The following is a 25,347-nucleotide window of genomic DNA, read 5'->3' on the forward strand; positions in this document are numbered from 1 at the left end:
AGACACAAAGAGGCGCTATACTCGTAGTCAGTGACACAATATTTGTACTGACTTTTCGAATGTCACGATTCATCTTTTTGATACAACTGTACTTCGCAGAAGTTGCTTAAGTATTCAGTAATTTGTTAAGTATTACTTGAACTCATTGTCACACATTGTTTAGATGAAGAAGAGAATCGTTAACACTTTTTTTGGTCATTCAGTGAAAAGGGAAACCAAGCTTTAGTTTATTGTTGATACTGTATATCATTTTAATAGCAAAAGCAAGGATAAGAAGGACACGAAACGAAATTGGCCGACAACAATGAAACGTAATGATGCATTTAATACTTTTATACAAAATCTTATATAAGTACTATAGAGTGCATTGCATACATTTATAGAGTATAAACATAACATTTGTCCCTGATTTTATGTCTCTCGTACAGAAAAAGAGAAATGAGGGCAAATCCGTCTATGTTAACATGAGTATATAAGATTATGGTGGCAGCTTAACAGGATAACTATTTTAAGACGTTAGGACATAAAGCAGCTGTAATGTGTGTCGGCAGTAAGAAAAAAAAAAACCAGAAGACGAAATGAAGAGATTTTGGCCAGATCCAGCATTATATAGGTACGGATGCACATCGCGAGTATAGTCGTTAAGAGAATCGCAGAGTGATCCATAGACAGAGAAGAACAAAATGACAAAAAAATCAATTTCCAGACAAAACTACAGCTGTACACACATGTAATTAACGAGTACGACAGTACGTAACGCACACCTGGCTGTCACACTAACACGTAGAAAACTCTCAAAGCGTATGATATCCCAATTTTCACTGGCATGTGTATTGCGTTACGGGGAACATTATTGCCTTTTTGGAAGTCACGTAGAAAAAAAGAACAACATCAAAATTGTGATGTTCCAGTGACTACATTTCAGTCGTTGCCGTTGTTGCTGTTTTTATGGTGTTGCTGTTGCTTTTAAAGCGGTTGCGGATTTGTTTATAACATCAAAGTTCCAAAATCCTAAGCGGGTGATGAATCATGGTAATGAAGATCCGATAGACAAATCTCTTGATTTACTATAGATTGCCCCTTAAACCCATCTCTGCCAATATATCAAATGTGTACAAATTTCACACACAAAGCTATGGATAGGTAGTTAATTTGGCACTCAGAGGGGTAAATATTACTATCATAAAGCAGGTGCCAAAAGTACCAAAGAGGAAAAAGTGAATTGAGTTCCTTGTAGGAGGTTGAATACAATCATATTCAACTTGTTGCCCACCACCTCCACCCCCGCCAATCTCACTTTAAGTAGCTATACACTCACTGAAATTTCTCCATCTTTTCAAAGCATTACCAACCTCACTAGACATCCAAAACTACCGTCATAATCATCACACCCATTACGGCAAGTTGCCGTATAAGACTAGTGTATAACTGCTTCGCGACCCGACCATACACAGTCATAATCCTTCATTCACTGATCCATTATATTATTGATACCTTATGAATCCCTTGTCAGCTCCTAGTGGTCACTTTACTTGGATCTTGCCAGGTCAAGTGTCGACAAGGAGTACTATGAGTAAGTTTGGCATACTAAATGGCACAGTCGTGGAGCTACATCACTAGCTCCATGGTACAATCAAGCAAAAATTGCCACTGAAGTGTTGCGATTGATGCGTATGTCGTCTGTCAACTTTGAGTTATGACCAACACGAAACGGTAGCGCACCTTCCTTTCAATATTTTCATCCGTATTCTCATCTCTCCTTTAGTTTTTTTTTTTTTCAGTAATGATAGCTTACATTGTAATATTGCCACGTATCCCCTGCGAAATACATATCTGATAATTTCATCCTCTGTTTACAACCCTGCATTTTTGTTCAACTTTGGCCGGCAGTAAAGTGTTAATGATGTTCCTATAAAACTTTTAAATACCTGAAACAACCTTATCTTTAGTGCGTACTGGTACAGTGAAGAAGAGAAAGGCTCAGTGAATAACATACGTTGCTATAAGTATTACTTCTTGGTTACATAGAACTTGCAGAAACATCTTCATATCAAATATGATTTTAACATAATACTGGTTCGCAAAGCTTGCGTTATACTTGCAGCGTGTTCCCCTCCCCCTCTCCAGCCCTTTTATCTCTCTCTCTCTCTCCCTCTCCATTTCTCTCTCTCTCTGTCCCTCTCCCTCTCTCCCTCTCTCTCTCTCACACTCTCTCCCTCGCTCCCACTTCCACCATCTCGACTCCCTGTTTCCCATCTTCAGTAGATGGTTGTCATGGGGATAGGTGTGGTCGAGTTTGTTGGAAGAACCTCCTCAGGAACGTATAGCACTCCTGCAATGAAGAATATAGGATAATAGTGTACATTAGCGGGGAGCAGGATTCTATAATACAATGTAGTTGACTACATGCAGATAGTTTACTCATAGGACTCTTTCAGCTGGATTTTAAAACACTTTTTTTTTTATATAGACCATGTAGAACTGAACCATTGCAAATCTCGCCTAAGCAAACGTCCCTTAATCGTCACGAATACACCTTTACATGTACTACGTACAAAGCTATTCATTTTTTTTTGACAGCGACATTGCGCTTATTCAAGTGCTGATATGCATATTACGTTCGAAACCTATAATTTGTAAGTATTATTTAGAATATTTTGTCCTAAGCACATAACATGATTTTAAAAAAGCAGGCTATTCGAGGAATAGAGCATGATGCCTCATAGTTATTACGTACACACAAAAAGAAAAATGCATCAAAGATTTGTAAAGTTTAGTTCCATTAATCATCGGTTGCATTATTTCTTGTTTCTTGTCGTTATTAATGAATGATGTCGAAGTTGAGATGACTTACCAGCGATACAAGCCGTCATAAAGCAGGCAATTGTTCCAGCGACGAGCGCTCTGATAGCCACCGCGGCCAGATCGGCCCGTTTCTCGGGAGCAAGGGGTGTCAAGCCGCCGAGCTGGATACCTATAGATCCAATGTTGGCAAAGCCACACAGCGCATACGTGGCTATCACCTCAGAACGCAACTGAAAAAATGAATTGAATAATCTTCAAATAAATCTCAGATAAAACATAAATCGTGATAGTGACCTGACCACAAAATCAAGCCGTGCGAAATGCTAAATTTGAGTAGAGTTGCAATGATTTAGCTATCCTGACTGTGTAAGTCACTACATTATCTACATAAACGATGACATCAATGATTCCATGTTTGGTTTTTATTTTAAAAACTTACAATTCTACAGCTTTCACACTTCAGTAGGCGTCTAAAAAGAAATAAAACAACTGAAGTTGTGGTTGCCGAACTTCATTATTTTCATCAAATATCCAGCTTGAACACGGAGAAAAGTTTCTCTTTAATTTATCCGAATTGAATCATAATGTTGGTTACCGAGGTTAGCCTGATCACTCTGCTCCTATAAGAGCACGTTGTTGCAACATCATAGTTACCGGTACATCAACCAGGTATCCGTTTATACACCTTCGTCAAAATGGACTCCGTGAATTACATATCTCGTGTAAGTATGAATACATCAGACAGAATTTGACTTCCGGTGGTATCTACCAACTCACCGACAAGGAAGGCTCAAGCCCGTTCTCCCTGTTCTCAATCAGTTTCGCCAGCTCGTCGTAGGCGACGAACTCGTTGACGAACGTCTTGATTCCGATGAGTTCGGCAACTTTTCGGCAATCGCTCCATTCGACGCCCATGATGAAGGCAAGAGGCATGAAGACGTATGAACATATAAGCTGAAAACAAAACGAGTCTATGAATTAATTGTATTGTCACATTTGATTGTGTTCATACTTTCTCGACAAACAACACCCAAAATTATAGCCTATAATGTATTTTTTTTTATCGTCATTAAGGTGTGTATATTTGCAGATTTAGTAAACTATACATGCATCACTTATGATTTGTTCGTTACACAATCTTTTCGGAAACGTACTAAGGTTTTACTCATCTGAAAACTTTTACTTTGGGTGATGTATGATGTTGAAATATCAGAGGCCAACATATTGAATCAAATTAAACGATTTGCATGTACATTAATACGGTGTTCCAACATTTAAAAAAATGCGCAGTTTACGGCTAGAGTGATTTCTCTCTTATCGTTGTTTTTACAATCTGTCTCAAAAACCATTCTTTTAACCCTTTGCTTTGCCACCTTAACTACTTATACACAGGTTTTGGTGCTCTCTTTGGACAAGCATCGTGTGCCTGTACAATTCGACACACTTCGCACATATTTTGTTCTTTTCAAACGACTCATGCCTACCTCAAAGGTGAGCTCTGGGTAGCCTACCAGACCTCCGAAGTACCCCAAGAGAGCGTTGACCAAAGCGAGGAGCGACAAGAAGGCGATGAGGTTGGCTGCGATGTTGAGTACCAGTGGTATGGCCATCGACGCTCCGTTCGAAGCGGCTTCCACGAAATTACGCTCGCTCCTGAAAAGATTTTGAATTGCACAGTAACATAATTTTCGGAGGCAATTGTCAATTGTCAAAAATCATCTTTACATTGTTTGAGGGGCATGATATCAATTTGAATAATTACGCAGTAACCGCTGCAAGCTACATAATATTAGAACCAAAACTGGTTGTCAGGCAGAAGCTCGGTGGTCTAGTGGCTTTAGACGACTGTCCAGTGAGTAGGAAGTTCGTAGGTTCGAATCCTGTTTGAGTTTGAAGGCCCATCAATTCAGTGCTGTAACGTCATAGGGCAATTTGTCAATCAGTTGCATTAAACAACTCGACGCAAAAATTCATCTAATCAATTTGAGCATGATATTACATTCAAGTGTGAAGAGTACGTCAGTTCGTTCGTTGGTCTGCGCTGCACTGACAATTTTTAGGTCCTGGTTGTCCTCATCATTTCGAACAATTTCGATCATTTCCATCATAACAGCTGAAAAATTAAGAGAAGCCAAGTTTAAATCTTGATATCACAAAATCACGTCAAAATTTTCAGTTCTCTCTCTTCTTTGTCCTCTGTACTTTATTCTTACTTAAAACTAACATTGTCGTTTCAACCATCTGGTCCACGTACACAAAAATAGACACGTGCACAATAGAGATTCAGTAGAGAGAGAGAGAGAGGGGGGGGGGGGGAGGAATGCAAAAAGAAAATGAATGAAAATAAAAAAAAAATCCTTCCAGCAGTCATCACATCGAGACACCACCTACTCCCCCGCCCTCCCTTCAGCAGATTCCTCCACAACAAGGAAATGCTACCGTTATAGGATGACTATTATCATTGGCTGATATGTGGCGCTAAAATCGAGACAATGTCATATCCCCTTAGAACACATGACTATCTAACAGAAGGACAGACGATTAGGCCTATAACGATGTGTCATATCCTGTCATTTGTTTTGTTTTGTTCGTTCGTTTGTTTGTTTGTTTTGACTTGCGTTAGGGGATAATGTTCGTGGTTGATTTGGTCAAGATTCCCTTCCCCACCCAACCTCACCCTTTAAGGATCTTGAGGATGTAGCCCTCCTAACTCTTGCTAAGGGTTTTCTTTCGCTTTTTTAATTTTTCCCAGTTTTCTCTACAAAAAGTGCGAAGGCTACAGCGACAGCTCCCTCTATGGCCCTGTAATATTACAACCTCAACATGATCGAAATACTTCATCTTTTTGAATGAATTTGAATCAATTTTGCATCAGTTTTACCCTTTCTCAATGACGATATCCTCGCAGTTGGCAGTGGCTGATTTTTCCGTCTCAGGGTAGAAGAGCTTCGACACCGCCAGGGCTGCGGGGGCAGACATCACCGACGCCGATACCAGATGAGCCGCGCTGATACCGCTCAGCACGTAGGCGCCAAGCACGCTCCCAGCGATGGTGGCGAAACCACCGGTCATCACTGCGTGGATTTCCGACCGAGTCATATCCTTCAGGAAAGGTCGAATGAGTAACGGGGCTTCTGTCTGTACAGTCGGATGTTTAGAAACAACATAAAGCGGTTACAGATGTATCAGCCGTTGGGCTCAACCAAGGAAACATCTCTTTTGATTACACAGGTCATTTCACAAACAGATTCTGCAAACTTAACCTCTAATCAATACTTATACTCCGTGCTTATACACGTGCCGTTTGAAAGTTTGCATGGTGATGTGAATGAGGAAGAGAGGTTTACGGCAACATCATAGTTATGTGTAGGCCATTTGTTGTCCTCGAAAAGACTGTTGTTTGGTGAAAGAAGACTCTGGAAAAGGAAGAGTGGAGGAGGGAAGCGACATAAGGAAAGTGTGATGAGGAAAATACGGGCAGCAGCGAGAGTATGGGAGACAGCAGGGACAAATGTTAATTGCAACTGATTGACAAATTGCCATGGTATTATATTGATGTAAATCAGTACCGAATTTACCAGTATTTCGTAGCAGCCATGATAAGCGCAAAAATCATGGGCAAACATACTCGGGTTGGATTCGAACCTACGACCTCCTGATCGCTCAACAGGCCTCTTATCCACTAGACCACCGAGCTTTCGCTCGACAGCCAATTCTAGTTCTAATTCTTTTTCAGCAAGTAGCGGGCACTGCGTATTCAGTCAAATTCACGATCACAGGTCGTAGGTTCGAATCCTGCTCGAGTATGTAGGCTATGCCAATGATTTTCTTCTTGTGCTATTTTCGTGAGAAATAAGAAAATTAATTGAAACTGAAATTGATACTGAAACATATGGCAGGACTGACTATACCACACCCACCTGTCCGATGAAGATGTTGCCGGCAGCGTTTAGAGATTCCGACGCCGACGTCCTCATCGTTCTCTGCATCAACCAGGCGATCTTCTCGATCACGACCTGCATCACGCCCCAGTAGTAGAGGATGGCGATGGCGCTGCTGAAATAGAGGACGATTGGTAGGACCTGGGTGTGGAGAGTATGACGTAAGCAGTGTTACGTAAAAATATCGGTCCTGATGAACCCACGACTAAACTTTGAATTCTAGCTGAAGAAATTATCTGATCAACCCAAAATTCAATTTCGTTAAATTTAAGTTAATTGCATATTACAAATACAAATGTTGATTTTTCACCCAAACCACTGTCTATGAGCCCTTTAAGTGTTCATTTCATAAATTATCAAAGCCTGTAGGAATATAGAACTAGTGAAAGGGTTTATTTCTAACTGTATGATATTGATGTATCATGTGCGAAAGTACAAATATTCGAGCGATTTTCTCAATACAGTGTTAATGCTATATCTGCTTACTATGGCGTGCATAATTATGACCAATAATAGGAATTTCCATGGCTTAAGTGTATAAAGAGAAAATGTAAATATGAATATAAAATGAAGACTTCAGGCTTTCGTTATCAATTCACTATCAATCATGCAGCCTTGCATTCTTCATTTTCTTTTGCCATGCAATTTCCCTTGGTCCGATAACACACATCCAGAGCTCCGTCTGAAGGCCAAGTGACACAACCAAAGCCAACAAAAAGTAAAGATCTTCACCAACGATATGTTTAAATCATGCAAGATGCTGGAGTAAGCTGCGGAATACAAACTGCCTTTTTGTTTCACAAATCCATTGGATGAGCACAGTATATAATCAAGTAAACACGAGTTCACACCGCAGAATAATATTTTATGCACTCGTAAGCCAAGAAACTTAGCAGACAGTAACCAGTCAATTGATGAATAATTGGATGGATAGCAAGATAATTGAATGAATGTTGAATTGATAAACAGATTTAGTCAGGAAGAAGAAAGTTAAACAAACAGTGAAACACGAATATAGATGTAAAATATTACATTTCCATGTTCATAAGTTGACTCACCGCAAAGGCAAAGTAGTGCTCATTGTAATCTTCGCCGAAGAGAAACTCCGATCCCGCCGCCGAGTAGCCGAGAAACTTTTGTACGACATCGCCGATCCATTGGAAGAGTACATAACCGGGATATGTGCGAAGGATGAGCAACCCGAAGATGAACTGAAGGACGAGCCCCCAGATCACAGGTCGCCACTTCACCTGAGGAAAAGAGGATTAGGCCTACCGGTTTTTTTTTTTCATTCTTTGTTTACATTTTTTTCTTTTCATCTTCTTTGATGTTACATCAAAGAAGATGATATTGCATAATGATATGAAATGACAATGATAGCTGCAGGTTAAATGTTTGCGATTTTTAAATCTAAAAAATGATAGCCCTTCTATTAAAAACAACCCTTTCCAAATGCAGAGGTACACGCACATACGTGCAAGTATAATGCAGATACCCTTACTAGTATTCTGAACAGTCAGTTTTTTGACCAGTTGACAGTATTTCTTTTGTTAGATAATGATAGATTTCATGTATATATATTATGTAGATCTATCTACTTATCTATTCATTCATTTATTTACTTGTTTATTCATGTATTTATTCACCTATTTACACACTTTCTTATTCATTTAGTTATTCTTCCGTCTCCAACAGAAATATACCAATATGAATTTCTACAAAAAAATAATTGCATACATATTGATATCACAATGTACAATAAACGAAATTTATATGATGATTACAAAAAAAAAAGAATTTACTCACTCGGTCAGGATACTTGGAAAAGACATAGAGGAAGACAATGAAGAAGACCAGACCAGCAAATGAGACGAGCTGTATGGGGTTTTCTCTCGTCAGAAAGTAGAGACAGACGGCAAAACCAGCAAGCACGACTACAAGGACAATCCTACATGGCAGATGGAAGAGAAAGATGGGAGAAAGGTGGTTGTAATACATCACACATAGTTTGATAGAAAGATGAAAACACATAAAATGGTTGTACAGTGTACATACTCCCGTTATAACGAACACGGTTATCAAGAAATTCTCGTAAATACAAATTGGATTTAGGCCCTCAAATCATTAGCTATGCATATTTTGGCTATAACGAAATTTCGATATAAAGAAATACAACACTTCTAGTCCCGCAGAATTCGTTATATACAGGGAGTCGACTGTATATCATTCAAATGAACCACAAATGGTACAAGAAGGGATTACTAGACTCATGATATTTTCATATAAAGCATTATCATTGCAGTTAATATTACTGACGTGATGTCAAGCAGGACAGTTCTAATCCGACATGGATTGTTATTTCGAGATGAAAGTTGTTTATCAGAAATATTTTGTTTGTTGGGTTTTTATTGTTTCAAATTTCAAGTTTTAATTTTTCTTTCAAAGCTTAAATGATTTATAGTCAACAGTATGCTGTCAAGTTCATATAGTTTTTACTTTCTGACATAGGTACCTTCTCTCACAGCACAATAATTTGAAGCCTAGCTCCCTCTACGACAATTTCGCTACCATTCGTCGACCAAAAAAAAGACATGTTTATCTCTTATCAGCTTAACGTAGCTGAATATGGGCTAGCCAGCCATCTTCTCAGATGGAAACAAACAAACAAACAAACAAACAAATCTGTCATAATACATCCATCTGTTGGTCTAGTTTTTACCATGGGACGGATAAAAGGAGGTCATTGTGGTCAGATTATAATCATAAATCTAGCCTTGACCCAATAGATTGAAAAAAAAAAGTGTAGACAAAGGAAAGAATACAAGAGAGCAAAATGGGAAAGAGGGAGAAAGAGAGAGAGAGAGAGATGGAGAGAGGGAGCGAGAGAGGGAGCGAGGGGGGGGGGGGGGGGAGAGGGGGGAAATATCAGTTGCTCGGATTTTATATCGCAGAGTGTTTTCATCTGTACCATAATACTTAGGTTCATTCAATCTTATCGTTATATGCACCGACAACCAGTACTGTCATAGAATCTCTCTTTGGCCATCATGTTATAACAAGTGACCCATTTACTCTCAAGGGTGATATCTACACGAGATGTCGACATCTTTGTTTTATTGCTCACTGCATGCCAGAAAATATGTAACAGTGATTGTGACAATGCAGATGCATGATACACTTTCATTTCGTTCCTACCACTTTGCTCTGTAAAGGCCTCGTATTAGGACATTCCAAAGCGGTTCCAGTATATTCTCGTAGATCTGCTCGCCCTTGGTGTCCCGTACGAGTCCGTACGCTACACAGAAAACCGTCACTGCCGTGATGATGAGGATGACGAAGGCCTCGTCGAAGTCGTAGATGCATGCGTAGATGAGATAGGCAGCGTACAGGCATAGTATGAAGGCGTAAATTGCGTAGCTGATGAAAGTGTGGTGTTCCGTGCAAAATGACGTGATCCGACCAGTCACGCTATAAATGTTCTGAGCGGAATTGACATGGCAGAAATACTCTTACTCCTCGACATTTAAGATTTTGTCAGATACATTGTTCTGAAGACTTTACGAGAGACACTCATAGCACTACATAGATTTGATAACCATACAAATAAAGTAGAAAGAACGGCTCCAAATGGACTTCGCGCTTGTTTGTAATTTTGCTTAAATGTCAAAACAGACCCCTATTGTTGTGAGTATGCCGAAGATATTTGCCTCAGCTGTGGCAACATTTTGCTCCTGATGTGTATTTTAGGAAGAATATACAGATGGGTGTATTTAAGATTTGTCAGACCATATTGGAAAATCTGGAAGAGCACAAATAATTCAGTTAAATTATCATTATTGTGGTACAAAATCAAAATAATCTGAAACAACAAAGACAGTACATTCACTTAAAGAATCTCGCAGACAGGCACTGACTCTGCTATTATCGAAACAGCAATCTCGACATAGTACATTTAATATTGAGTGACAAAAACATAACTTATAGGTCAAGAGGTAATAAGACATGGGCAGGCTTTACGCGACAACAATACATATAACAACTGAATTACAACAACAGCTACAACGGATGATTATGATGATGTTAAGCTGAACTCAGCATGAGGCGGCAAATAATTATGATATTGACTGGCCTTGAGGGAGATACCAGATGAATATTGCCCTCGTCTTCGACTCGGGCAATATTCTTTCAGTTTCGGCAATATTTTCTGGTATCTCCCTCGAGGCCAGTCAATATTATATAAATACCAACTCAGGGTGTCAGATGTTTCCAAATCGTCTACTAGTAACTTTTCTTTGTGCCAATGAACGTATTCCATAGATGATGATGTGTCCAAATTTTCATATCATAGGCTACGCTAACTGCTAATTGATATTCAGCACACACACACACCCTCGTACACACACACATACACACACACGCACACATACACACACAGACGCACACACACTCAGAACAACAATAACAATGTTTCAAAGTCAATAACATTATATTATGCAACTAGTTCACTGCAACACATGCATCAATGTCAACAAGAAATATCTACATACACCAATCATAATAATTTCAAATTCTAGAAAGGTAGTTGGGATGTAATATTATACTTCAATCAGTTCAGATCAACAGGTTATCTTTGTTAAATGTTAATTAATGTGTGTATACCTGCCAGCACCGATTTTGGAAACCCTCAGATTCTTCTTCCGTATCTGGTTTCCCGTCATCTTCCGCTATTTGACCTTGTATGTTGTTATTATCAGGACTTTGCTGGAAGGGAACAAAGATATACAAGATATGAATAGCTATTCTTTTACACAACGAACTCACAAACACACACACATACACACACATACACACACACTCAAACACACACACACACACACAATCACGCAAACAAACCCAATACAGTCTAATGTATTGTAAGCGGAAACTAAACCTCGAAGCACTTTTGGCAACATTCCAACGAAAAGCCACTTCCTATTACATTATGACGCAAATAAAAGGCAGTTAAAGAACAAAGCAAAGAAATTGTCAGATCGTGGAATTTAAATGAATTGAACGTGATATAAGAAATTGATGGCATTTCAAAGTTCTGCAGTGTTGACATTGGTTAAAATTATATCAGCTAGACGATTCCATTGCTCTATAGGTCTCTCATGGACATGTACACAAATATTCACGTTTATGATAAAGATTCCCTCAAATGATAATTATTGCACTAACTAAGCAATATGACCTTCAAAGAGAAATCTTTATTCACTAATGTAATGCACAAACCAAAGGGGAGAATTTCAAAGACCCAACATAACATAACGGTCTCGGATAATCAATGCGAATTTACCAATTTTAATTTACTCATGTGAAAATTCAAAGCGCTTATATGTGCTGGTATTTGATTTTAATCTTTCGGTTGAAGTCAACTTGAACGTACATGAAAATACGGTATGTCCCTTCAACCTGTACATCAAAAACCACAAATGTCTGTGTATTCATGGTGAACGTTCCGGAGCATCGTTTGAATTCGCGCACGGGAGGAGAGGCGGAACTTCATCCATTGTGTTTCAGGCTCTTATTCATAAGCTTGTATGTTGTTGTTTTTTTATATTGGTCGGTTTGAAATTCTTTAGAATTTGATTGTTACTGAATAACAACCGAGGTTACCAAAGTTCTTGCATGTTATTTTCGCACAGTCTCATCGACTCATCCATTTACGACATTCCGCAGGACAATAATGATCGTCAAATATTTTGTGGTTGCGGGAAGTTCACCGAAGTGACGAGTGGTACAACCACCTTCCACAAAATATTTGAATTATTCTATTCATACAACCAGACTAGATGAACGTCAAACATATTATGTGTTACCACACTTTGAATACATATCATCACGTACAGAGAGAATTGGAGATGAGAGGGGGAGAGATATATTTTGATAGATAGATATATTGGCAGATATAATATACATCTGTATATGTACGCATGTTGTTTGGTCATATACATATAAGTTGTATATATGATATATGATATATGATATATATATATATATATATATATATATATAAGTTTTATATTATGTATATCATATATATGCAAAGAGAGAGAGAGGATGGAGAGAGAGATTTTATATTTTTTCTCTCTCCCTCTCTCCCTCTTTCTCTCTTTCTCTCTCTCTCTCTCTCTCTCTCTCTCTTTCCCTTACCGACTTTATCGATACGACGGGAGTTATCGATTCCATAGCTTCATAAGCATCGTCTGCATTAGCCGTGGAGGAACTGGCGCGATCGTCATGCAGTCCATTCTGATGGCATGGATCGATATCACCGTGATCGGTCGAGAAGGCTGGGTTATCGAACGTGTTCGATTCGGTAGAGTCACTCGGTTTGAGCACCTGTCAAATCAGATGAAATGGAAATACGTTGTAATTCATCAAACAAGCATCTATAACCTGACTTTCTTTTTAAGATAGGTTTTCCCATCCTCTTTTGCACTTTTGTCATTCAATTTCAAATATTTATTATTCAATTTCGTCCCGAGAAGCACGTGGAACGCAAATCCTAACTTCAATTTCGCCAATTGTCATTGTCATTCGTTTTTCGTCAAACATTTTCGAAGATATAGCATTCAAAATCGTCAATTGTCATTCAAATTCATCCCTCCCGCTGAATGATCGCAGAATGTGAAGATCAAATTCGTTTTTGTTCACACAATTTCATGAATTTTTCATTCAAATTAGCCAGATGTTGTCGTATGCGAGACGGTATGTCTGTTTGTATCAGTGTGTACTCGGATTGCTTGTGTGTGTATGTCTGTATCAGTGGTTCTGTGTGTCTGTGTGTGTGTGGGGGGGGGGGATACTTGTGTGCATGTTAACTCCTGAATGTAAAATGTGAACGGTTACAGAAAAAAATACATGAATGACTGGGAAATCACACCGGATAGAGATATGAGACGAATATGAATGAAAATTTAACGAAAATGATTGACAAAAGACGAAATCGATCCTGCTGTTTTGAGTGCTGCGAGTGAGACTGACGAATTTGAACTGTAAATGACGAAAATGTATGCCAAATGACTAAATTGAATGGACTTTATTTGAAAATGAACGACGAAAGACGAATTTGAAAGTAAGATTGGTTTATTCCCGACATCCCGCGACGAAATTGAAGTAAAAACTTGTGAAATTGAATGAAAAAAGTTTGAAAATGAATGGGAAACCTATACATGGATTTGATGGACTTGAAATATAAGAGTCACATATAGCGTGTACTAAGATGATATAATATTCAAAAAAAAAAAAACATTAATCAATTACACTGACATCAATGCTAAACACTGCCGTTCAATGAAATCACATTTTCACCCGTGCATAACATCGTTTGAATATTTGTTTTCGCTTTCGAACACGCATACATACACACATAGGCAATTCTCATACGTAGGTTCTTCTTCTTTGTATCCAACATCTACCTCCACGTATTAGATGAGAGGAATGTAAACAATGAATTCTCTGTTATCTCAGCAGCCCGTCTCACCGGTCTGCTCTTATCAATAGTCAATAATAAGGTCCAACACTTAGGAAAGGCCTACACCCCTGGAAGATGCAGGCAACAGTCTCTTTCAATCTTTTCAGAGTTCAGGGAACACATTCACAATTATTTGCGCAGGAGAATTTCTGAGTTAGGTTTACATGATTGCAATGATGATAATTGATAGCAATAAAATTGTATTTGGCGATTGGAATTCCCCAAAATACAGCATCACTGAATCATACAACTCTGGAAAAAAAAAGTACCAAATGAAAACAAAAGTATGATACATGTTATATATAGATTTCCGAGGAACGTTCAACGCTTTCATAATTACAACATTGGAATAGGCAAATTGATGTTCAATGCATTTGAAAGTTAATTCCAACAATAATAATAATAAGACTAATAATGATAATAATCGAACAGTAGCAGTGATTGACAGATGTGTCATGGACATAATATTGGTTGGCATGGAAGTTTTTTTTTGTGTGTGTGTGTGTGGACGGATCCCAGTAATCTGAAGAGAAAAATACATGTATCTTGATATTCACTAGGCCCATAGTGATGCTTACATAGGGTATCATGTAAATCACTACAAGCCAACATGCATTTACAATTCGTAGGCCCTGTATGTATACAGGAGAAGGTAAACACAGATTCGATTTGAAGACCAATATATCTGTCTGAGCCAAAGTTGATAATGATGCTTACAGTGGTTACTGGGGAACAATAAGATCTGATTGCACAAAGACGAATATAGATAGATTATTATAAAATGTATATTGACATAGATTGTATAGTGATGACAATATCCTTGCCGTGATTATTGGTACCATTCTGTCATATTATCGACAGTGTTTGGGGGGGGGGGTGGGTGAGGGTGTGTGTGATCAATTTAAAGGGGATGGCTAGTAAGTGATCAGTGGGAATCAGTGGAAATGGTATAGGAGATGATTGTTCCAATCCTTACGGGATTCCTTCAAGAGTACATTATAGGGCCTATATCTATTGTTGTGTGAAAATTATTTAATTCAGAATGGTCTCATATTCAAGTAATGTGCAGCTTAAAGTTTCCAGGTTAGCATGCCTAGTCAGTGACGGGGCATTAAGCTGCACATTACTTGAATATGAGACCGTTCTGAAGCAAATAATTTTCACACAACGATAGATAGGCCTATGTAATGTACTCTTAAATGAATCCCACAAGAATTGGAACAATCATCCCGCAGCATTCGCACTGATTCCCACTGATCAGTTACTAGCCTTCCCCTTTAAGCATGCTTTATGAGATTATAGTTTACAGCAGTCTTTTATGTCATGTTGTCCCTTCATAAGTTTATCTTGCACGATAAAGCGTTTTCAGGCTAATCACGTTGATCAAGGTGAATGCTTGCAAGTACAATTTGTATTCGTTTCATTGTCAAAACGCTGGTGACGTCTAACATGACCCCCCCCCCCCCCAAAAAAAAAAAAAAAAAAATATGTATGTGTGGTGCGTTGAGGTGTGTTTGTGTGTGTCCCCTCGATTGTTGTTTGAGGCCCATGTTATCTACGCGTGCACTGCTCAAATCTGGTAATCACAAACTTCGCGGATCTTGGTATACCAGCTATAGTATGCTTTTCAGGTTTTTCTCAAATGCGCTTGCCCTTCAAATATTGACTTATTATGGTGGAATCACAACACATTATGCAAGTAAATTTGAGGTTCACTTATTGCATGGTATACATTTCTATCTATTGGTTCAGGTGTCCTGTTGTTTTTAAAGGACATGATACGAGGCCATATAGGAATTTCGTGGAAGAATCGTTGATTTGTATATCAAAACTTTTAACGACCTGTGATTAAAGTTCAAGGAACTTAAAGAACAGACCTTAGAATTCTTGTTTCCAACGTCATCACTCTTCAATAAGGGTCAAGGTGACACACCCTATGATTATAATGATCTGCAAGAATCCGTCTGCGTCACAACTCTTGAAGTTCTTTATTATAATCCTTTTATCCTACTATTGTATAGGTGGGTATTATAATGAAAAGAATCCTCATTACAGTATGCGGCTAACAGGGCATCGATTCTTTGTGACAACTATAAAAGATGGGTGCGGAATATAGAGGAATGGTAAATTCTCTCTTACGTGCTCTATTTCGGCGGACAAAGTTCATTTCTTTCATTTTATTTTGGATTCCAATAAACAATACTAGGTTTTATTGGCTCAATTCACATTTTTCGTTGTAATTAAGGGTCAAAATGCTTAAATGCGCCGCAAGTCCTTTACCAATGTGTTTACCCCACCTCAGATTAAGACATCTTCACCAAGGTGATTGCGATTTACACTCGGCTTGAAATGAATTGAGAGGAGTCGACTTGTGTTATCAAAAGGTCACCAAATTGATTGGATGATGAGGTGGACTTGGACCTGACAGCTTATCATGCCCGGGTTTGATGTGGATCAAGAGGAAACGCTTAGTCCGAACCCTGGACTCTCGTTCCAGAAACGATCAAGGCTTAATCTAACCGTGATTATGGTGGAAATATTTGTTTTCTCAGACACGCATCGAGGCGTCATCATGAGTTCGTAGGCTCGAATCTATGCGAAATGTCAAGAAGTCGTTCTCTGCCTCTGGTGTGCAGATTCCGTTGCTAATGATTTTATGTGCACTCTGTTTAAATGCAATCTGTCTCATTATTACAGTGTCAATGATTTCACTCTTTTTTTTTTTATTCACGTTCCTTATTCCACATTTCGTACAAGTTTTATATTCCATTTGATTTGAAGTATAATAGAAATGTTTTTCACACAATGGTCAGTTTGAACCAATAATGCACAAATGTATAAGGACATATAATTAACGTGTAATATGAGGAACCCACTAAAAAGCAAAGCTTGTAGGATGTGGGTTCCAAAAATATAACATAGGGTTTTAGTATAGTATATATCAAAGTCAGAAGTGACGTAACATGCACAATTCAAAATATCGAGAATATTACAGTGTTTACGGGATGTACAAAGTATGGTATATAATGTTTTATGATTAACTTATTTCTCTTTTGAGAAATAGTATAGTATATAATGTTTATAATGTATAGTATATAATGTTTTATGATTAACTTATTTCTCTTTTGAGAAATACAATGTGTACTTTTTTTTTTAAGCCGAACACAATCAAAGAAGAAACTGAATAAAGAATTAATGGATTTTTGTGAATCTGTAACCTTTATTGATCATTTATTTAAATCCCATTTTTGTGTATTGCCATGTCTCACTCAAATACCATCACATAGGTCCTCACTGCAAAAGCTGTATATCGACTGTTATTCTGTAAATCTTTAGTGTAGAAGTTTAGGTAAGAATGCGCAATGTAGAGCATGACGTGACAAGGAAGGTGGGATCTTTTCCACCTCCCTGATGTGACGGATAAAGTTTCTTTATCAAGAAATAAAAACTAGTGCTATTTTGATTGAGAACTGAAAATTCTCAATCATGTCATGGTTAACACGTCAAAATATCGTGACCAAAGCCCAGGTGAAAATGATGAAACAATCTGTCGTAGAATTCCTTTGGCTTTTCCCCTGATGTACTTAAATTGATTCTTAGTGGAAAATTGAGCGAAGAAAATGGGATTCCATCGGGATTCGAACCCGAGACCTCCGGATGCTAACCCGGTGCTCTACCGACTGAGTTATAGAAAGCCCTAGTTCAGTCTTCGTCCCAGAAACCCTACATTCTCAATGCTCGAATGGTCAGAAGCTATAGCAGTGTGTTTGTGTGTGACACACGTACACACTTAAACCTGGCATAAACCCGAAGGATAATTCAACTTTGGGATAAATGCGAAGGATCACCGAAGTAACGCAGCCTTTTAAGTATGTAACAAACGCAAACAGAAAAACTGACCGGAAATGAATATTATTTATTAGTGGAAAATTGATTCTTGTTACACGTAATGCACTATGGCGGTTTCTTGCTTTACAAATTTCCCATGAAGAACCGATACAGTATACATGGATGTCGTCCATTTTTGTAACCCAGTTTAAGGTGGCCTGGTACCAGCTATTTAGGGCAAACAGTGCTATCTTTGATTTGATGATTACGTGGCAGACGTCTTCCATGTGGCATATCTCCCACGGATAAGTTTATATGCTTCTATTCTAGTAAGGATGCTTGCTGATTTTATTTGATTTGATATAATAGCTGATCTTTTTATTGCTATGAAATTACCATAAAGCTTTCAAACTAGACAACTTATCTGGAATCAATACCTGTAAGTGGGGTTGCGCTTTTGTTTTATATGAGAATGAAACATAATTTTATGCACATGCACATATGCATGTGCACTGTATTTAAGTATACATCCAACGAACAAGAAATATCTAGGATGGCCCAAAATAAGTCTATTTATTAGTGGCAGATTATGAGACTTTGAACTAAGATGTATTAAAAGAACTAATTCTATTGATGTTTACTCTATTTTTCTCCAAGTACACGCAATATCAAGTGACCGAGGACGATATAATATGCCGAAAACTGTGATAAAATTTTAAACAAATAGTAGATTTGTTGAATGTTGATTTCGGAAGATCAAACCGTAGTCGTTCAACAGAATGTCGAAATTCGCACTTTGCACTTATTTCAAGACTGTGATGTTGACTTTAAAAATTCAACATTCTTCCCTGCAAAGTTTGTGTATGTTGCATCAAACCCCTTATTCCACTTCATCGACCACAGAGATAGAGGCTACATAAGAAATACTGGTGATGGAGGGTTGGCTTTCTGTGAGAAACCTATTATATTATATAAATGAAAATGACAAACAGCATTTGAATTTTTGATTGTTTTTTTCAGAGTAGATGATGACATTTAAGCAGAATTTAGCTCATGTTTCTGCCTCTCCCTTTCCAGTTCTTAGCATTTCGTCCGTTTCCATTGGTACCATGGTAATGTCTATATATATGATGTATACATTATGACACAGCCCATTGTGCCTTAAACGCCCGCAATCAAAGCCTGCACGTGCAACGCACACAATTAGTATTTATTCGCAGTTTGCACGACATGATTATTTTATAACATGAACGTGACAGCAAGTTCCTCTATCTTTTATCATGTCTGTATATGCAACAATCAAACTTGTAGAGATTGTGGGCGTCATTGTTTGATTTAAAAAACGAAGGCCATTTACATCCAGTTTGGTGGGTGTCTTGATTGCACAGACCCTCCCTATACTTCCACGACAGAGCTATAAACACCTTTGTTATGATCGTATATATTATGTGCTTTGAATGAGTACCTGAATACAACTTGTTTGAACCTCGAGTCAGCACAGGACGAAATTCACTAAATAATGAGAATATGCCCTTCAATCATGTTCCACGTAAATTATGGTTAAAACCTATAGCTCTATGTATCATAAGCACCTCCGCATCTCTTAATGACTTTTTTGTGTGTAGGTATTTTCGAAACAATGAAGGAAATTAGATTAGAAATGACTCATAATTACCATTATACCTCGCGAAATAGTGTAATTTCCGTTTTCTAAGGACCTTTTAACAATAGAATATGGTACTCCTTGAAACATAACATCAGCTTTCATGCTTCCAGACGAAATTCCAGCTCCAAACCTTGTCTTTCAACAACGAATAATTTGACACTATACACACAGTTAATTGTGTGGGTTCTTTTCGTGCATGTATGGAATACATGTGAGTTGCAGAACATGAGTTGCAGAAACAGATTTGATATCTAGATCATAATTATACAATTATTGTATTAAAGCCTCTTTTCTGACATTATTCTTTTATATTTTGCATATGTACAAGCCACCCGATTCATTATACACTTTTTTGTTTTTCAGAGGCCTCCATTATAAGTTTAAGATTATATTCTGCTTGAGGATTCATGTGTGTGTGTGTGTGTGTGTGTGTGTGTGTGTGTACTTTTTTGTCTAAAATATCCGTTTGGATACAACGTGTTCTTCTGAAAGTATTAAAGTAATGTTGTTTTTACAAGCAATAATGCAGGAAAACCCTCTTCTTCAAAGTGATGTGTAAGATTATGCTGAGTTTGGTCAAACGTGCAAAAATGAAATAAAGTCAAACAATCTCAATATATCTGGATGTCACAGATGGATAATTGTCTTTGGCGACGAGGGCAACAATGATATTGGACGATGTATCCCTAAGGACGATAACACTTATAGGAGAAGCAATAAGAGTTGATTCCATAAATTAACAATATCTCCCTGTCTCCATCTTCCATCTATTTATGACAGAATTCACCGGCAATGAACTGATATAGCTAAATTGGACATACAACAATTGCAGGTCTATAATATTTAGCTGTATTGGCCGATATTGGGCAGCAAATACATTATGTGCATTATGTTATGAACATGACCAATTACTGAGACATGAGCCCAGATCTATGGTCTCTCATTGAGGGCTACACTCGGTTTCACAACACAGGTAGCTGTTCTGTGACAACAAGACAAACTATTCCATTTTTTTTTTAAATAATGATTTTACAATAATTTGATGGCTGTAAATTTATGATTACTAGTTATATCAGACGGCACCATAGTCCTGGGAAGTTGACAATATGGTAACAGGACGTTAAATAAGATTTTTAAAGTTTTTTTAATGGGAATCTCATGTGCCATTCCTTTATTCTTTTCATCTTTCATAAAAGAAGGAACCCCACAGACAGAATGATGACATTGATGTATTAAACTATACGTTGCTTAAGCGCAGACCCTGCGGCATGGAGTTTGCCAATATTCTGTATAACAAGTGACCAGTGTATTCAGAGCTAGTATGATAAGTGGCTGGTGAAATCATACATGCAAAGGCTTTGTGTCCACTACTGCTTGATTCTGATTGGTGCAAGTTTATGATTAACTTTTAATGAACCCAGACGAAGTCTCTTAGGTAAGAGTCCAGCATGAACAGTAAATTGTATCATGTATATAGAGGATCAGGGAATGCATAACACATGCGAATAAAACTACTACCCCAGGCTACTGTTTTTCAGTTGACAAAAGCGGCATCATCTTTCTGTACAGCTACTAAAACAATTTTGTCGTGCGTTTAACCATTTTGTACTTCAGTTTGAAATAAGAATACAATCCTTTCGTTATCTGGACGGTCAGATGCGAGGAAGAAAAGGAGTAAAAAAGTAATCTCCAACTCTGTGCAGAAAATCATTGATTGCTTGAGCTTATATCCTGGCTCATACCTCTAAACTCTCAAGACTGTTCACAAGGGAGATTGATTGTTTGGGTCTTTTCTAAGCCATAAAATCAGTTCATTTTAGTTTATCTCATTTTAGCACGGAACCTGTTTCAGCCAATGGCTGTTCTTCAGGTGGTCCGTGCCCGATAGAATCTCATATACATCGTCATATATCATACAAAACAAACATAACAAAATAAACAAAACAAGAATACAATTCATTGATCAAAAAAAAAAGAGAATGAAAAAGAAAAACGTTAACCCTCCCCTCCCCCGTCCATTCATAACATAATACTGACTATTCACATAATATATATCTTTATTCATCAAAATCACTTGGAATGATTCGGTTCAGTAAATTAAGTCAATGCACATTTCAGAATCAATTGAGGTATTTCGAATCATAATGTCTACAGAAAATAATTGGCATTAAAATATTCGGTAATTTTACTCAGTTTATGCCAGATGACAGTAGGCGAGGATAATAGCTTCACAGTGTTATTCTAACAAAACGTTTTCAACAACACCTGACGTCAAGAAATAACAGGTATAGGACGGGAACATGAATCCCATCTCGCTGTTACATTCGACTAAAATAGTGTGATCAGTGGACAGGTTATGTGACAACATTTCAACTTACCATCGTTTCTATGTGTTGTATTGAATGTGATCCTGTCGAACCTGGAGTCCGGTTTCATCAGCTTGAGTTAACACGTAATTCCGCTGTGAAGCACGTCCAAACAATCAACCAACGAGTTATTCCACACGGACGATGTCAAAGAAGACTGGACATCAGTTCGAGATATCAGTTTTAAATGAGACTCATTGCTATGCAAACTTCGGTTTATGTTGCTCGAATTTACTTTACCCTGCCTGCTTTTGGCAGAGATCGGCATGGACCATCTAATCACGTGACAATCTTTTTCCCTCTTCTTATAGATTGTTTACTTATACCGCTACGCGGTACAAATCGATGACTGTGGTTTTCCTATCTCTAATAGATAAGATAAGCGTTTTCCCGCTTCTGTCAACTCAAATCCGCTTCTGCTTTTATCCTAACTCCATAAACCTCGACCGCCTTTCACACACAACCGGTGTACTAGTTTGGAAATAAACAGGGCTTATAAACGCTGATATAGTGGCAGTCGACTCAGTAGGGTTAGAATCAATCAACGATGCTTAATAGATCTCAAATTAGTCTGAAATCAAAAGAAATAGCAGTTTGATAAATTGTATATCTGTAGGCCCTACAGGGAATGTTCCTCTTTCCCCACCATCCACCAATTTTCGTAGGTCTTGTGACAGTCGAGACGGGACTGAGAGTAATCGGGATCTTTATTCGGATACAATTCCAGGGATAATGATAATAATAACAATTTTATAGAGCGCAAATTGCACTTAATTCTTATTTGGAAACGAGAAAAGACAGATATATGTATAAGAACACACAGAAACAAAAGAAGAAAATTATATATATATCAACCTAAAACACACCCATTACATCATTAAACAATTTAAAGGACAATGAAACTTACTTTACAAACTAATGAGACTTCAATAAAGACTTGAGCTGATCTAATCATGAACATTCTCTGACATCATTAGGGAGCTGATTCCAAAGTTGAAGTATTGAATATTAAAAAGATCGTTTACCATATGACTTACTGTAGTTACTACATTATACTGTGTTAGCAATTGTTTGGTGCTTGATCGAAGTTGTTGAAAGTCTGTTAGATTTCAGGCAATCACTAGATATTTGTTTTTGTTTTATTTTATTTATTTTATTTATTGTCTTCTTTATAAAAGCAGGGTAGTCCCATTCAAGCCGCAAGGCCTGCTTTCCAAGGGAGCCCTGCTGTACAAATCACATTTATGTTACAATAAAATACATACATAACAATCATGTACAAACATACACAATAATACATTTCATAAAAGTGGAGATCCTCTGTAGATAGATAAAGCGAGAGAGAGAGAGGGGGGGAAAGAGAGGGAGAGAGAGAGGGGGGGGGGAGAGAAAGAAAGGTGACAGAAAGAATACATGTGTACATCTTTCAAAGAAACGAGAAATTAGCTACTGCTGGTACTGGTAACCACCTGGATGTTGCGGTCATTGCGTTTAAATAGGGGCAGTGAGGCGGAGGATTTGATAAACACAGGTAGTGAGTTAAATAGCTTCGTTGCTGTGTATGAAAAAGACTGCTTTTTTATACTCGGTCTTGGGTTTAGCTAGATACAATTGGTGCATGGAGACTGATCTCGTAGAGTATGGATTAGCTCGTTGTGGTAAAACTCGTCTGAGATATTCAGGAGCAAGGCCATTCAGAATTTTGTACATAAATACATTATAATTATATTCCAGTCTATTTTTTTTTGTTTTATAGTTGTTGTTGTTGGTGGTGTTGTTGTTGTTGTTTTAAGCAGTAATCTATTAGAATTCGAGTCTAACGTAAGCAGGCTAATCGCTACGATCACTGATTACTATATATATATATATATATATATATATATATATATATATATTTAATGACTATTTCTTAACCTCACAATTCCCTACATAATGATGACATACACACTGCACTTACATGGATATCAATTCTAAAAGTTATGTATATTTCATAAGAAATCATAGGATATTATCAAAGTGTGCTTTACAGAGAATATCATCAATCATTTTTTATTTTGTACTTGGATAATTTGGACAACTTGGATAACTTTGGTCTAACATGTCTAGGAAGGGAAATCCACCCATTACTCATTGTCCTATAAGTTTACTGTTATTATTGTATTGTAACATTATTAATGTTTATTTTATGGTGAATGAATAAACAAACAAATCAAAATGTGTGAAACTACTTTATTTGTCTATTGGTTTTTGTTTTGTAGTTTTGAAAGGTGTCTCATCAGGCCGACTGGCTGAAATGGAAACGAGTACAGCTGGTAATATAGACTAATGACGAGTTACTTTCGAAATATAGCATCACTGTCTCTCTTGCAGTGCCTGGCGCCAAATTATTCAGCAGCGTTTGTGAGACTCTTGTATTGGCAAGATTAAAGACGGGAACTCGCATTTCAAAGTCATTCTGTGGGGTTCCTATCAAATTAGCAATGAAATTGCCCCATCAAAACATCGAGTTATCGATGTGTGTATCATGTACACGAACAACAAAACAATTCACCGCATTCACTGTCTCTATACGTCAAGTGAAAACACACATGCACATTTACTTCGCAAATGGAGGCTTGATCGTCTCTCACCATCATAATCTTGTGGAAGAAAGCGATCCGCTCCATTGACTTAATGTTATCTTTAAAGCCAAGTAAATCGTGTGAACGAATCAGTGTTCACGTCCCCTGCAAGAAAGAGGAAGAAACCAATCCGGAGTTCAGTTCAATCTGCGGAAGCCATGTAGGCCTGTCATATCTGATTAAATGAACCTACAAGTTAAATGAATGAAAAAAGGATAGAGAGCGAGGTTGGGAAATTTTCAAATGTTCCTGTAACTCAGTGACTGCTGTCTAGACTGATACTGTCTTGTTTCATTGGTTACAAGTCATTTTCCAGCCTGCTTCCCACAGACTGAACTGACAGGCAGGGGACGGTTCTTCGGTCTACCTTGTGAAATATCCAAACTTATGTCATTATCTCCTATCATAGGAGATAAACGATTTCCACACTAACTACCTAACCTCATGAACAGAACGTTTTCCTAACTTAAAACTTCTCGTTTCAGGACTATGAATGTTTCACATTGTGCAGCTTAACCACTGTCAAGAACTGCATTTGCAAATGTAGGCCCTTAATATGAATTAAGACAGAAGCAAATCAGTGCTTTGATTCAGGAAATCTTGC

The 25,347-nt window shown here is 37.7% G+C and overlaps 1 protein-coding gene across 1 annotated transcript; it reads right to left on the reverse strand.

The window, feature by feature from the left end:
* Positions 1-2,153: 2,153 nt before the first annotated feature.
* On the reverse strand, positions 2,154-22,383 carry LOC139739606 (solute carrier family 28 member 3-like). The gene is made up of 12 exons (XM_071650207.1): positions 22,135-22,383; positions 12,939-13,127; positions 11,406-11,507; positions 9,942-10,225; positions 8,553-8,694; positions 7,805-7,996; positions 6,726-6,887; positions 5,687-5,943; positions 4,290-4,458; positions 3,583-3,759; positions 2,855-3,035; positions 2,154-2,332 (listed from the first exon to the last, which is right to left on the reverse strand). The coding sequence occupies exons 1-12, from the start codon at positions 22,135-22,137 to the stop codon at positions 2,259-2,261; spliced, it is 1,932 nt and encodes a 643-aa protein (XP_071506308.1). The 5' UTR covers positions 22,138-22,383; the 3' UTR covers positions 2,154-2,258.
* Positions 22,384-25,347: the final 2,964 nt, after the last annotated feature.

This window comes from Diadema antillarum, unplaced genomic scaffold (genome assembly GCF_040938485.1).
Source record: "Diadema antillarum isolate AM-2024a unplaced genomic scaffold, OU_Dant_1.0 seq00000809_RagTag, whole genome shotgun sequence".
Taxonomy (NCBI): Eukaryota; Metazoa; Echinodermata; class Echinoidea; order Diadematoida; family Diadematidae; genus Diadema; species Diadema antillarum.

Bases quoted from the DNA above. Each gene is read 5' to 3' on its own strand.
- LOC139739606 (XM_071650207.1), bottom strand. The intron at 10,226-11,405 runs GTATACACACAT...AATTCCGCTCAG, and splicing joins TCCAAAATCGGTGCTGGCAG to AACATTTATAGCGTGACTGG. The intron at 8,695-9,941 runs GTAGGAACGAAA...TCTGCCATGTAG, and splicing joins GGCCTTTACAGAGCAAAGTG to GATTGTCCTTGTAGTCGTGC.